Source organism: Calonectris borealis, chromosome 4 (genome assembly GCF_964195595.1).
Source record: "Calonectris borealis chromosome 4, bCalBor7.hap1.2, whole genome shotgun sequence".
NCBI lineage: Eukaryota > Metazoa > Chordata > Aves > Procellariiformes > Procellariidae > Calonectris > Calonectris borealis.
In genome coordinates, this window is record NC_134315.1 from 65,411,489 (window position 1) to 65,427,040 (window position 15,552).

Genomic DNA, 15,552 nt, shown 5'->3' on the forward strand with positions numbered 1-15,552 from the left:
TTGATTTTAGTTTACAGTGCTGTAGGCTAGGTCTCCTTAATTTTGTATTTTTGTTTAATTGAATAGCAAGATCTATAATTAGCTTAAATATGTGTATGCCTTCACTGACACAAGCTCCTAAGCCAGTGAAATTTACCACAGCATGAAGACTCTGATCTGCTCATCCTGTGTGCAGGGTGGAGCATTTTTTAGGTAAAACCAGCTTAAGCTGAAAGTTAAAGTGGGCAAGAAAATTATACCAATGTTAATGGTCTATTATATGTGACATAAAATACATGTAGTTAAAAATGTTAGTTAAAAAGAGATTCTTATTCCTGGTCTCCCACAATTCTCAGGAAAATGTATTCCTTATATTTGCTGTTTTTTCTCCAGCTCTTATATGAGTAGTTGAGCTGTTTTGTGACTTATCTTTTCCCTTATCTATGAAAAGATTCATATAATCTTTTTTGTTTATGATACTATTCTTGCCTAATAAGGTATTTCACAGAAGGCTTTGGAGTGTGACAACTATTAAGAGTTGCTGCTTGTAGCAGGAACGAAGGAAAATAGCTTCTAGTAGGTATTGGACAAAGGCACTTAATTCTTATAATATATCTGTATATGCAGTGAGTGGGGAAGGCTGCCCACAACTGCCAATGCTTGCTGCTAATACCACCTCAGCAGAATACTGTTGTTTCATTTGTTTTCAGTAAGAAGTATCATAGTGTTTAACGGAGGTGATTTTGTATGCTCTGATAAAATATCTGTGCACCCTGTCTTTGGCTTCCTGTGACACACGGTACCTGCTGGCAGACAGCAATACACTGACAAGTTGGTGTAGAGCTCAGTCTCCACATCAGCTGGTACAAACACTGATGTTGTGAAACATTTGTTACCTTTTTCTTCAGATGACTTTTTCCTGTCAATTTGTAAGGTCTCCTTTGCGAGAAAACTATAGCATTCTGCTTGCCCTGCTTTCCCAACAATTGTAAATGCTTCTGCTCGTAATGAAGGTTAAAGGCCATAGCAACAAATACTGGATATCAGAATGATGTTTTTCCTGTACAGGATATCTTTACTGCTGTTTAGATGAGGGGTCTGACAGATATTTAGAAGTAGAGTTTGGTGAAACTACTATGGAAAATGGTGCTCCATGTTGGACTCAATGATCCTTAAGGGGGCCCTTCCAACGCAAAATAGTCTATGTTTAAGCTGTGTAAGTTATGTAAGTTGTTTACTTTGGAGATAGGGGCCCTGTTATGCAGTAATTGGAGAATATTGGTAAGTAGGTATTATCTCCCATTAACAGTGATGGAGAGCTTGTACCTAATACAATTCCGAGGATGCCGGTATGAAAATTTTCCACTGGACAGCCATCCCAGCATAATTTCATTAAGGACTGCCTGCTGACTGAGGAGGAAATGGTACTAGGAGGAGCTGTAATATCTGGAAATGAGAAAGAGCTCTCAGAGGAAAGGGGCGGTCTATCCATCCCATGTGACAGGAGGGCAAAGGGACGGGGACAGGGGGGAAGTTATGTCTTCACTCCACTGCAGCCCCAGAAATGTTTTGAGGGTTGCAGGTGTTGTTTTTGGTTACCAGTGTTACCAAATATGCACAGCTGAAATTCCCCATCTGCCTTCTCAAGGTAGTAAAGTTGTGATAAAGGCATTCAGTGCCCGTCACAGAGATTATCTGACATCTATCTGCCTGTGGCGAATGTATCTTTGAACAGGACTCTCGCAGTGCCAGCTGTGGCTCTGTGGCGTGCCAGTCTGCTGGTGCTGCCAGTGGGTGGAAGCTGGATGTTTTCTCTGTACTGCTTCCCTGGGATGGTATGGCAAAAGGGCTCATGGCAGGAACTGGGTATGCACTCCACAAATTGAGGTTACTCTTCTGTCCACATATCCTTTGGCTTTAGCCAAGAAGCCTAGCTGGTAGGTTCATCTGCCTCACACATGCAACTTTGCAACTTCATGGCTTTTCACCGACAGGGTCAAACCAACCCTTTCTTTTAGTCTTGAATTTTCCCTGCAGCACAGTGGAATTAGTACATGTGATTAGTACAAAAATCTGCATGGTATCAAGAACCCAAGAGATGAAAGAAACCTAAAGCCATTATTGAATGTCTCAGTTAATTAAGGGGATGTATGATGTTGGTTTTTGGGATAAGCCCTCCTCAGTCTCACTTTGGAAATCAGCTGCCCAGGCGCAACACCACAAATTCATGTATACCCCAGTCCAAAAAGAAGCAGCGTTAGTCTATCAGAAGCGTGGTAGCAGTTTTAATCTCATGTTTGTTGTTATTTTTTTCTTTAGGGTACCATCTTTCTGCCTGGCAACAGAGTAATTGAGCATCCCTGCAATGAAGAAAGCCCAGGAAAGTTCCTTTTTGAAGTTGTTCCAGGTAGGATATTCTACTCCATGTAGAAAGTCTTTGCAGTTTTGTTCTTAGTGACAGATGGCCACGTCTGTTCTGCCAGAACAGAAGCTGAAGGTGATTAATGATTCAATTTAAGGAAAAAAAATTCATTAATTTGTTAATACTTTCATTCATAATTTTTTCATTCACCTCCGGGCAGCATAGGAAAAGGATGTGTTTTTTATTTGGCAATGTAAATGATTGTTCACGATCTCATGTGAAATCATGATTTGTCAATGCATGATTGTTCATGGCAAGGGGCTGCACCACTGAGTGGAATAGTGACAGTGCAAATGTATTTGGTAATTATTTCAGATTATATTGGATGCTATGAAGTAGTGTGTCCTGTGGTAACAAAGGAATCCGTAACTTAGCGTCAACGGCTTATCAAGTATAGCACATGGGCTTGATGAATCAGTACCATCACTTAAGAATGCTCCCTGGTCACTGTGGGTGGATAAACAGATTGTAACAACAGCAAGCATCGCTGCTTTGAAACCCTAAACTTGTTTTTAGTTGTGTTTTTTTGATTGGGTGTTGTTTTTTCCTGGGGGTAGATTTGTCTAAGGAACATTACCCTGCCAACTGAGTGGTACTCCTGACTGCGTGTATTGCTTAAGTGATTTGCTAGCCTTCTCTTTGCTACCTTGGACTTCCGGAGGGCAGACTTTGGCCTGTTTCGGGGCCTGGTTGACAGAGTCCCTTGGGAGGCAGTCCTCAAGGGCAAAGGAGTCCAGGAAGGCTGGACATTCTTCAAGAAGGAAATCTTAAAGGCACAGGAGCAGGCCGTCCCCATGTGCTGAAAGATGAGCTGGCGGGGAAGACGACCGGCCTAGCTGAACGGAGAGCTTTGGCTGGAACTCAGGAAAAACCAGAGAGTTTATGACCTTTGGAAGAAGGGGCAGGCAACTCAGGAGGACTACAAGGATGTCGTCAGGTTATGCAGGGAGACAATTAGAAGGGCCAAAGCCCAACTAGAACTTAATCTGGCTACTGTGGTAAAAGACAGTAAAAAATGTTTCTATAAATACATTCACAACAAAAGGAGGGCTAAGGAGAATCTCCATCCTTTATTGGATGCAGGGGGAAACATGGTGACAAAAGATGAAGAAAAGGCTGAGGTACTTAATGCCTTCTTTGCCTCAGTCTTTAATAGTAAGACCAATTGTTCTCGGGGTACCCAGCTCCCTGAGCTTGGAGACAGAGACAGGGGAGCAGAATGAAGCCCCCATAATCCAAGGGGAAATGGTTAGCAACCTGCTACACCACTTAGACACACAAGTCTATGGGGCCGGATGGGATCCACCCAGGGGTACTGAGGGAGCTGGTGGAAGTGCTCACCAAGCCACTCTCAATCATTTATCAACAGTCCTGGCTGACCGGGGAGGTCCCAGTTGCCTGGAGGTTAGCAAATGTGACGCCCATCTACAAGAAGGGCCAGAAGGAGGATCCTTCAGTTCTCGCTACAAGAAAGACATTGAGGTGCTGGAGCCTGTCCAAAGAGAGCAACAGAAGTGAAGGGCCTAGAGCACAAGTCTTATGAGGAGTGACTGAGGGAACTGGGGTTGTTTAGCCTGGAGAAAAGGAGGCTCAGGGGAGACCTTATTGCTCTCTACAACTACCTGAAAGGAGGTTGTGGCGAAGTGGGTGTTGGTCTCTTTTCCCAAGTAACAAGTGATAGGACAAGGGAAAATGGCCTCAAGTCGCACGAGGGGAGGTTTAGACTGGATATTAGGAAAAATTTCTTCATTGAAAGGGTTATCAAGCACTAGAATAGGCTGCCCAGGGAAGCGGTTGAGTCACCATCTTTGCAGGTATTTAAAAGATGTGTAGACATGGTGCTTAGGGACATGGTTTAGTGGTGGACTTGGCAGTGTTAGGTTAACGGTTGGATTCGAGGATCTTAAGGGCCTTTTCCAACCTAAATGATTCTATGTTTCAACATCCATTTAGCCCATTTATTCAATATATTCTGTTAACCCCCATATTACTGTTCAATTTACTTTCCCATTATAGCTATTTAAAAGGGTAAATAGAGGATAATGTTTATTGAAACTCACCTCCATGTTCTTCCTCTTAAGCCATCTCAGTGTCAAGGCACAAATGTAGTTGTCTTGACTGATGCATGGAGATTTTGATACGTTGTAGAAGTGTAAGAAATATGAAGTAGATTTCAAAGCTAAGGAGGCCGGTCACTCGCCGGAATTTGCAGATGCAGCTCAGCGCAGTGCAGCTTTATTTTTCCTTTTATACATGGCAAAGAATTTGATTATGAAAGCTATACGCAGTAAGGGGTTACTATGCAAAGAAAGGAAGCATGGTATCTGTGAGGTTTGCTTAACACTCACCCCAGCTTGAATCAATCACATTTTAAAAAGTTTCTCACTGTGGTCTGTATCTTTTTCATCTGTTCAAAATATCGAAAGAAACCTATTACTAACATTGCAAGTCCAGGGTTGACTAAAATCTTGTTTCCATCGAAAATTAAGAGAGTTCTTTTCAATTGAAAAAGTGCCTTTTTTTTTCCCCCCAGAACACACAGAATGCTTTCTGACCTAAAACTTCCAGGCAAAATGGGACTTCCAATCAGTCATTTCATAAATTAAGCCTGTATTTCTTCTGGTTGTTGTACATGGGAAAGAGAGAAGCTGAGCTTCTGTAGTTGTAGCTGTTGCTGTTATTGCAGTAGCATCTGTGCCCTACAGCAGTGGGTGTGGAGGGGATAAAATGAGCAGACAGAAGTGGACTGGCAGTCAGTGCACTGATTTTGGTGATGATGCTCTCTCTCCTCCTGATAGATGTGACCATGGGAAAAGCAGCTTTAGTTCCTCCCGCAGGTTAAACTAGAAGATGCTGCTGAGGAAGCGCACAAAACTGGGGTGTTCCCATCTCAAAATGGCTGCGATGCCACATTTGGTGCCACATCACATGTGAAGACATTGATACAAAGGATTTTGCTGAAGCTGGTGCTCCATATGTCCCGATTCATATGACACCTTAATCTGTCTGATAATGCTCGCCCTGGGTGTGCTTATTATACCACTGGTCTATGTGAATTTGGCATCGACTGTGGAATATTTAACTGTAGGCCTGAGATGTGTGTGCAGTGCAGGCAGGAAAACTTTCCTATGCAACCATGCAGGCAGCTGTATGGCACCAGAGGGTCTGCAGCTGAGCTGCAGAATGCTCCCTCAGATACAGCTTGTAATTTTCCCTAACAGGAGGAATTCTGGCTGGTAACAGGATAGTAGGAAATGGTAATGGAATAAGGCTTGAACAGTCCAACATTTACATTTTGAAGGCAGGCCCTTCTGTCCACGTTCAGGCACCTTCTTTGGAGATCACTCATTTTCTGTGTATGATGCTATCCCAAACACCACTGATGCCTGTGGGATGTGTACAGCACATTTGGAGGTCAGACCATACTTTGCTGCTGGGTTTGAATGCTTTTAGCAGAGTACCTGGCTCTTGCCTAAATTGTAGAAAGCCTCCAGAAAATGCAATGTTTCACCCTGGTTTTGAGTTACCAGTGTACTGTTAAGTCTCAACCACCATCTGTGTTGCTTCTGCTCCCATAATTCGACTGTTTATTGCTGGTTTTCAAAGTGTCGGCACCTCTCACTCGATTTTCTTCCAGCCTGAGCCTTTATGTGCCAAGCCTCAGCCCAGGGTCATCCTTCATGCCCAAGTTAAAAAGCCTTGGGTAGCATAGCTGACAATGGGAGTGCCAGCTGCTGAACTGATGGGCAATGCTGATGAGAGAACACAATCGCTCTCGTGATTTCCCAGAATACTTGTTATGCCATCTTTCTATGCAGTCAAGTTAAAAAGTAATTTGGAATTAGTTTTTGGGCTGCCTTCAATATTTATCTGGAGCCTCCCTGAGAATCAGGTAGGGTTTTTTGCTTTGTTTTGTTTGCTTGTTTTTAATTCTGAGTATGAGGTTTTGAATATGTTTAGGATAGCATCAGTATATTTATTTTTCCCCCTTTGATAACAAGCATGCAGCTATAGTGACTTCATGCAGGAGCAATTTTCTTGGTGAGATATTACGCTAAGGATTCATGACAAAAAAAGTTTTTGGGAAATCAGATAGGACATTTCATGCCACAGCACTGGTTTTTGGGGGATGAAATTAAAATCAAGATTCAGACTGACTGTGAGGGCATCACAGTGCCCATAGAAGTGTTGTCAGCTGTATGTTAAGCAAAGATGAAGTGAGCTTTGCCACCGTCACCATGTCACTGTTGCTTCTCAAGGCAAGTATTGTCAGCCTTTTGTAATGGAGCTGTTTGTCATCTGTATCCTCTTAGTGACTCAGTATAAAAGTCAGTTTTATAGGCTGACAGCAACAGAACTGAGCTCATTGAGTGTAATAGAGAAAAATATATTATAGCCAAGGTTCTGTTTAGCCTTTGTTAGCTTCCATATGAGAAAACAGCTACATAGCAACAGGATCTATTTGCCAGGTTTTTTTATTTTGGCAGTTTAAATGAACGTTGTGTTAAACGTATGGTGCTGAAGCTCATGCTGCTCTTGGATTCTGTTTTCCCTGTATTAAAAGTTGAAGTAATTTGAGTTATAATCACAAAGGCAATAGTGACAAGTCTTCTTTTTGTCTATCATGTCTGTGGGCGGCCTGAATACTTGTGTGTGTGTTTATTTATTGGTAATACATGCAAATTATTTTGGGAATGTATGTGGGAGTGGGTTTATACTATGAAACTAATTCTTTGTACACAGCCATCTCTGAAGATGAATTAAATAAATGTGTGTGGAGACAAACATCTTGCAGTTTTGATGCTGTAATTAAAATACAGATGCCTTTAATTTGCATTTTGAAAACATTCTGTTCATTCCTTAAGTCACGACATGGTTAATACTTAAAATTGTTCCTTTTTTTTCTTTTGCTGTGCTGACGAAGTTAATTTACAGGAGTGAAGCTGTCTCCTGTATAGTATGAGGCCCACGCCACACTTCTGTGCAGTTTTCTGTGCAGAGTCAGTGTGACCACGAGGTGGTTAGTGATGTCTGTGGTTATTAACAGCTTCTCTTGCACTTGGAGGAATGTTTCACACTCAACAGAAACCAGAAGAGAGTTTAAATAAATACCTTTTTAATGGGAAATATGTACATATAGCAAAGTTGAGTGATCAGGTTTATTCAAGTGATTGTGTTTTCTTTGTTGATTGTTACTAGTTTTATTTAGAAGATAAAATCTCATTCTGTGTATTTGTTCCTTTCTAAAGGAAACATGAAGTTTTTATCTTGGTACGCAGGTGTAATGGGGGAAGGTGTTTGTGTTCACACAGAAGTGAATCGGGTGACCTAGCTGTGTTTCAGTGAACTAGGTGTCACCCGTAGGTACGGAGGTGCAGAACAGAGGCACATGGAAACACTGTAGTTCGCGTGTGTGGTGGTCTGCAGATGGGGGACTTGATTCCTGCTTGAGTTGAGTTGCTGTACCCCATTTGCACCAGGAGGATCTGAGCACAGAGATGTGGGAAACTCAGACCCATTGTTTTCCCCACAAGGTTCATACATCTTTTTTGGAGTCCCCTGGACTTTCCAAGGATTGCTGCCTGAAGGCATTTTGAGCGAGGGCAGTATGGAAAGCCTTGCAGTAGGAGCCTGCGGCTTTCCCAGGGATGTCCAGGTGCTTCAAGGAGCTCTCAGGGCTTGAATCCTCCTCTCCTGATGCACTCAGGAAGCACCACCAGCTCAAAATAATCTGGGACTATGTAGGTAATTGCCTAGAAGAGATGATGGTTATTGACTGGACTTTGATCCTGGAAGCTAAACTGCTCACACTGCTACCTCCCGAGTTGCTGTTACTTGAGATCCTTATGCGGTGGCTGATGTCCTACTCTATGAGAGTGATAAATCATTTTACAGCTTGACCTCATGGGTAAGAAGCCAGATCACCACTCCAATGGCATTTCACCATTTGAATGTTATCGAATCATGTATTTCTTTGTCCCTGTCCTGTATTATGTGCAGATTTCTTGAGAAAACAGCACTGAAGACGAGCTTACTTACCGGACCATGTTTGCTAGCATGTGATCTGTTTGCGTGCTCTGTTCTAAGGCATGAGTTCCCCTAGCGACACAAATATCCCAAGGATTTCTCTGATGAGTTGTTCAGTTGCATGAGTGTTAATATTTAATTAGTGCTGTTTAAACCAAAACGTACATTTACAAATGTTAATCTTCGATATTCCTTGTGGAATCTTTTGCTTGTAAACTTTGTATATGTGTGCTGTATTTTTCACCATTGGCAAAGTATTGTAGTCCAGCATGTGCAACTGTGTGGATGAATTTGTACTTTGGTACTACTGAGTTACAAAGTCTGTTCATCCCTCTAAAAGCATTCTCAGTGCAGCCCCAAGTTATGTGTCTGCAGCTTAAGGCACGGTTTCATTCTTAGGGGTTATTCAGACTCTTAGGAAATAACTGTAATATTTCAGGGACGTTACTTGCAGTCTCTGCTGCTGCTTTTTTCTGCACTTGTGTGTCTGCTGATTTCTTGCGTGTATAGATCCTGGGCTATCTCCCTTCCCATCAGGGAACACGAGATCTTTCTTGAGTCGTGGCTGGTGGAGACTGCAGAAGGCAGGAATTGCCTTCAGCACTGTACGCTTTCGTTTGTTTAAGGTCAGTTTGTCAGGCCTGAGAGCTGTAGTCAAGAGAACAAGCCCAAACATATTGCTGAGGAAAAATGCACCATTTTTATTCTGGCTTAGATGAGCTCTCTCTGCACAATTTTTCTGTACATACATCTTTTCAGAAAGCAGTTTCTCAGTGATGCTATGCAACAGAAGTGTTGATACCCTTTGTGGTACTAATTGAAAATAGGTCAAATGGATTGCCGCAATGAGACAACTTACTTCTGCTTCTTCAAGTAGAAGCACAGGATATAAGTCAAAAAATGACATGTACTTAAAATACTTAAGCTACCTTCCCAAATGCTTCAGCTGGAAAGGATGTGAAACAAAAGCAGTTTCGCTGGACTGCCGTGTACAAGCCTGTCTCAGGACTTGCTTTTGATACTCCGTCAGTCTTTACTTCTGTGATACTGTTCAAACATTTCGTTGCTTTTGTATCACAGCTTTTCTCATAAGAATTATTTTCAGGTAATTTAGAAGTTTGCAGTAGGTTTTACAAATTGATGTTAGGAAAATGCTCCCCAATGCTGTTGTGGAGAGTGCCCTACAAAGTATTTTTATATTATTTTGGAGGACTTGAGTTGTTGAGCATGTTTGAATCTCATTTTTCTGCATGAAATTCTTATGCTGTGCTTCTCAGAACAGAGAGCAGTATTTCATTAGGTTTCTAGGCTGACTTTATGGACTTGTGAAGTCTTTGACTGAAGAGCATTTCCCAAAAGCCCGTGGCTTTATTAGAGAATCTCTGCAAGGGAGTGAAATATTAATTCCCAGAACTTTGAAATTGTTAGAATTATTTTTGCATTAGTCAGAAAAAAAAGAGGTGTTCACAGGCCTTTTTTGTTATTTCTTTATGTCGTTAATTGCATACCGTATGGCAAATGAAGTTTCCTGCAGATTAACTGTTCTGGTAGGGAGCATGAGGTTTGAGGGGTTTTTTTAAAGCTTCCTTTACCTAAAAGGTGGGATAATAAAGTATTTTGCTTCTACTGCTGCAATAGACTTTCACTCCTCAAAGCTTAATGAATTTTTTAGTTCCAAAGGATGATGTTATTTCATTTCTGCAGGATAGCTATCTCATACTTAAGTCAGCTTAGATTTGCTTAGATCTGTGCACCCATGGCTGAGAGTCAGGAAGGATCTGTTTTGCATATGTTTATGTCACACTGATTTCACTGTCGGTAAACAGGCCCTTTAGCCTCCACAAGTGTGTTGTGAGGTTTGAGAAGATAAATGGTTGCCAGTGTGTTGTAAAGCTATTTAAAACTCTCCAGTTCCCTGTTGATACGCAGTGCTTAGCAGATTAAGCCCTTTGAGACTTTCGCCGTGAGTTCTCAAATATCTGAAATGGGAAGGCCACAGTAGATGATAATTCTTGTCACCTACTGATTGGCAGTGTTTTTAATTAAGGGTCCATGAAGGCCTGGAAAATGTGGATTTGATAAGTTCACTTGCATTTTTTCACAAGTAAGACAAAACAGGAATTACAGATAAATCTTTTTTGGCTAAACAAGCAATTTGCTTTGTAGTGTTCCCATGTACCTTAATAGGCTGGATACCGGATACTTACTGTAGTTTCTATTGCAATATTCTTCTCTTCTGATATAAATACTTTGCAGTCCTAGAAGTCATATGACAGCAGGACTTCTGTGCGGTGGGAAAGGTTGGACTCTACAGTGCGGCACCAAACGGGGCAGATGATTAGCTAACATGTTTGACTGTGACTGGTATAATTCAACGTCATGTCTCGGGGATGGAAATGTTTTAGAAGGTTTTGAACCCTGTAGTTTTGAAGTAGAACTGTTTGTTTTCTGTAAGGATGTAGCCTTGTGAGAAATAAAGGACAAGAGTTCCCTGCCTTATCTTCTCAGGAGTAATTGCCATGTCCAGGGTGAGGATATACCCACACGTACGGCAAGTAGCTTTCCTTGAAGGCTTAGCAGAGTGTTAGGAACACAATGCACTAAGCAAATTCCCTTCTCTTGACTTTAGGAGAAAATTGTTTGTGCATTAAGAGGTTTCCTGCCCTGCTGCAAAAAATGCCTTTCCATAGTATACATGCGCACACACCCAAGCACTGAGGTACTCTCTCTACCTTTGCTGTCGCACAGATGCTCTGTATTCCCTTCACCATTGGCATGGCTAGCACAAAATTGATTCCCTTTTTTCCATGACATAAAACCCCAAATGAAGTGTTAAACCAGTCAGCTGCTTTGACTTGTTCCCTGCGCTGAATTCCTATGTCCTCCTGGTGTGACCCTGGTGGATTTAATTGGTGCTGCCACAAAGATGAATGCCTCCCCCTGCACGTGCTGACAGCCAGCAGTGCCTCTTCATTAGTTGTCAGGAGCACAGGACCTCAAGGGCATTGCTGATACTGCCGACTGAACTAATTGTACCTCTGATATCTTCTGGAGGGAGCAGGCAGGCTGTTTAATCAAATGGGCACCAGCTTTACTGCGCGTAGTTATCTCTGTGTAATGGTGTATTGCGCTAAAGCAGCTTTGAGCGCTGCTCGTTTCCTATTGAAGATCTCCCGAACACATTGCCATCCTTATTAACAGAGTGATTCCTCAAAAATGTATTTGGTAGGGAGCCACCTCTCTGCATGTGGACAGATTGGCACGTTCTGTCTCGTTCTCGTCCTTCAAAGGAGGCTGTAACAACTCTAAACTGCCTTTTTTTAAGTGACCCTTGGAAGTGCATGGAGGCAGCGAGCTAGAGAAATGAAGCCGGCTGAAGCTTTGCTGCTTGTTTCTCACAAGGTTAATGGTGAGGGCTCAGTGGGAGTGAACTCTTTTCCATCTCGAGCAGCAGCTCTTGTGATGCGCAAATATTTGACGTGCCCGTTATAGGTTTGCCTCCTTCATAGTTTTTAGAAAAGCAAAACCCAAACCATCCCTATTCCTACATCCCTGTGAAATGAGATGGCGGGTCACATCACCAACCTGTTGTGCTGGCACCATAAAATCTGCTAATTTCAAGCGCAGTTCCCTACAGGTCAATGCATGTAATATCCCTCTTAGCTATGTTTTTTTCATTTTCTTTCCTGTAAAGTAATTCTACTTACTTTTCAATCATCTGTTCTCAGTGGCATTAATTGAATGTGGTAGAAGACTGCACAGACTCTATAAAAATTTTGAATGAGTGCAGTTTCTTTGCCTGCCTTTGCCATTACTCAAGCATGGTATATAAAGCTGAAGTTAAAAAGTTAATTTTCATTTGTGTCTTTTAATTTAGAAGTAGTCTGCTTTTATTGGCCCCGCTTAACACGTGGTACCTGTGATCTGATATGTGTTTGCTCCATAGGTTAAATTAGCAATATCATTCATTTGGACAAGCTTCTTTGTGTGACCCACTGGTGTCACTCTGGAGGTCATCTGCTATATACAAGAGTTTGGAACATAATGGTGGTGGCATCTTTAAAAACTTAGGTGGCATAAAAGCAAACTTAGAGGTTGAGTTTGTGGTGAATGTCTTCCACCATCAGTGTACGTGTACACCAGAATTGCTCTTAGTGAGGATGTAACTAATGTCATGAAAATTACGTTTGGGGACGTAGTTTGTTCCCACCCTGTTTTAAATGCCACCAGTTGTAATCACAGCAACGATGGGATTTTTTTTCTCCACCTCAGCACTGCAGCTGGCGCTGGAGCTTGACAATCAGTATCGATGTTGGCAAATGGCTTAGGTAGTGCCAGACATGCAGAGGTAGTTCCCACAAAGCCAGGCGGTCCGTGGGAAGTTAGAAAGGTAACTGGAATGAGAGCTTGTTGCTCTGACAATTTTTGATAGTGATTTGGGGACTAAATTGAGGGGGAAGCAATATTGGCTTTTTCCATTGTTCTGTTAAGATGTGAGGAATTTCCTGAACTTTGATAGTGCAAACTCTGTGGGCTTGAAGATAAATCACACCCCAACTGTATGGCTTGAATGAGCTGTGAAACTACAGTAGGTCTTCAGCAATGTTTGTGTTATGTCCATTAACTATGTGCCATGGACACACCATTTTGTTTGCCAATACAAAATCAGGTGAATTGATACTTTTGGCATTCTCTGGTGTGTAAATACAAACTTTTTCTTAAAAGCAACAAAATGCTTTTTATCTTCCTAACTACAATAGCAATCTGAACGTCACCTTTGAGAGTTGCTAGCTTCATTTTTTTAGCTTCATGTATGTCCCTCTAGTGGTGACATCAAAAAGTCCAGTGAAGTAATAGATGTACTTCTGTGTTGGATACCCTGTTCAGGGCTTCAATTTTTAGCTTGTTTCATATCAGCAGTATCATTGGCATATCATGAAGCACAGCTTGAGACTCAGATTCCCAAACAAATTCTGTGAAGTGGGAAGACAGTACTGGGAAAAATCAGAGGCAGTGGTAACTCAAGCTTTTTGAGAAAAGATTTTCCTAAATATCCATGCTGCTGACATTATTTTGATGAATTGTGATAATGATTACTTCGCTGTCTACCGCTGCTCACAGAATTGAGGATCCATCAGCTTTAGTCAACATGCAAAGTTTTATGATAAGATGATAATGTTTTTATTACAATTGCCTGTATGCACTTTCTGTATTCAGTTGTTAAAAGATGATCTGTACTTGATTACACTAAGTAATGAAAATACCATTGTAGGAAGAAGTGAGACACAAATGTTATGGAGGGATGCTCCAAAGTATGGACATTCAAGATATCGTTATCCGGTGGGGTGTTCTGTAGTACAGATGTCTGCCAGTCTTCTACAGTAGTAGTAGGAGGAGGAGGAGGAGGAAGAGGAGGAGGAGGAGGAGGAGTAACGATGATGATGATGATGATGATGATGATGAAAATCCCACGCTTGTTGCCATTTTCAGCAAGAACCTCTGCAGATGCGAAAAGTAAATAAATTAAAACGCATATACCTCCCCTGTCAAATAGCTGGTGGTATCCCAGTTAAAATGGCAGGAAAGACAGAGAGTAGGTGACTTGCCTGAAGCTGTCTGGAAAGCCGCACACTGAGTCTGAAGGCAGATCTCACCTCCTTGGTGCACCAAAGAGCTTGTGCCCCTGATGTGGGAGGCAAAAGTATGCAGGCACTGAGCTTGTGAAGCCCTCTCATCTCTGAAAGTAGTGGGAAATGCAAGCTCCATTTGGATTAAAGGATGGTTTAGCCAAACATCCTCAAAATATGGTACTTCCTAGTGCCTAGGTCATCTGAATAGAAATTGGATTATTTTCCTAGAGTTTACAGATCTTAAGGCAGATACGCTTGGTGTTTTCTCATGTGCTTGGGTGTTGCTGCCTGACCTAATCCTCCGCCCTGTGGCTGTGACGGTAAGAGACTCACCGGTCCTTCGCTCTTCATCCAGTCCTTCTGTAGACTCTTTCATCTTCCCCCTTTTCCATTACCGGTGCTAGGGGAACATTGATCCTTATTGAAAATAAAGTGTCATTTTTCTTCTTTTTTGGCCCAGTATTAGAGGAGTGGGACAAAACTTTTTAAGCCCATGGTGAGTGCAAAGACCTCACTTGTCTTTGTTTCTTCAGCACAGGTGTCAAATTTAAGGCTGAAAACCAGAATTTCTATCTCCTATCTGCCAGTTTCACATTTATACCATACTAGTACATGGTGCTGATTTGTTACTCAGCATGGTAAAAGCTGGGTTAGCCTGACTCCTTCCCTTTGACAGGAAAGAAAACCTTTCTGTGGGATGTGAACGTCTTTGCCCAGGGCGACATTGTCTCATCTCTCCTCATGGAATTGTAGCTTGCTACCTCTGGAGATGGAAATCTCTGGTAATTAAATTGTATGTCTTTTATAAAGCTAATGGGCATAAATGGTTGTGCAATCTTGATATTCTGTGCTGTATTTCAGATCCCTGCTATATTCATAACTTCAGTGAGTGGTTAGCTTTTATTTTCTGGAAGAAATAACAAGGAGGAACATGTGATTGATGGATGTTTGTGAAGAGATAGCTTCAAACTACAAGCGCAAGGTTGACGGTCAGGTCTTAATGAAGCTGGTCTGCAATTTAGGTGATGATTAATGAAGGAATAATGTCAAGGAGCAGTGCTTGATGGTATTACGTTGACTTCTGCTGCAGACCAAACAGTCTCTTCTGTGGGAGGAGGAGGATTGCTGCTCTGGGTTGAAACAAGCTGTACCCGGCAGCCAACATTCCCGCTCCGTGGTGTGCATTGCAGGCGGTGCATGTCTGGGGGCAGCCTGCCCTTTCAACCACGCGCTGGCTGTGTGCCGCCAAGGCCGGCAGGAGGATCCGCTCTGCAAAGGGCTTCTTTCAGGGCGATTATGGAAAATGTGACAGCCTCGTCAGCCAGTCTGCTGTGTGCCAACGTGGAGGAGGCAGAAGGAAAACACCCAGGGAAGGGTGATCTTTGTGGCTTGCCAACTGCAGCGCCGCAGCTACGGGGTCTGGGGGGAAGACGCCATCTGCTACCATTTGGCACGGCTCGGCTGCAAGAGCACAGAGCGCATTATTGTCCTCGA

At 42.4% G+C, this 15,552-nt stretch overlaps 1 protein-coding gene across 1 annotated transcript in view; it reads left to right on the forward strand.

The window, feature by feature from the left end:
* Positions 1 to 15,552, forward strand: part of ARHGAP24 (Rho GTPase activating protein 24) — a 245,542-nt gene that overhangs the window by 94,585 nt on the left and 135,405 nt on the right. Inside the window, exon 3 of the mRNA XM_075149903.1 lies at positions 2,299 to 2,386. Coding sequence (XP_075006004.1) covers positions 2,299 to 2,386 — 88 coding nt within the window. The remainder of the gene's footprint in view (positions 1 to 2,298; positions 2,387 to 15,552) is intronic.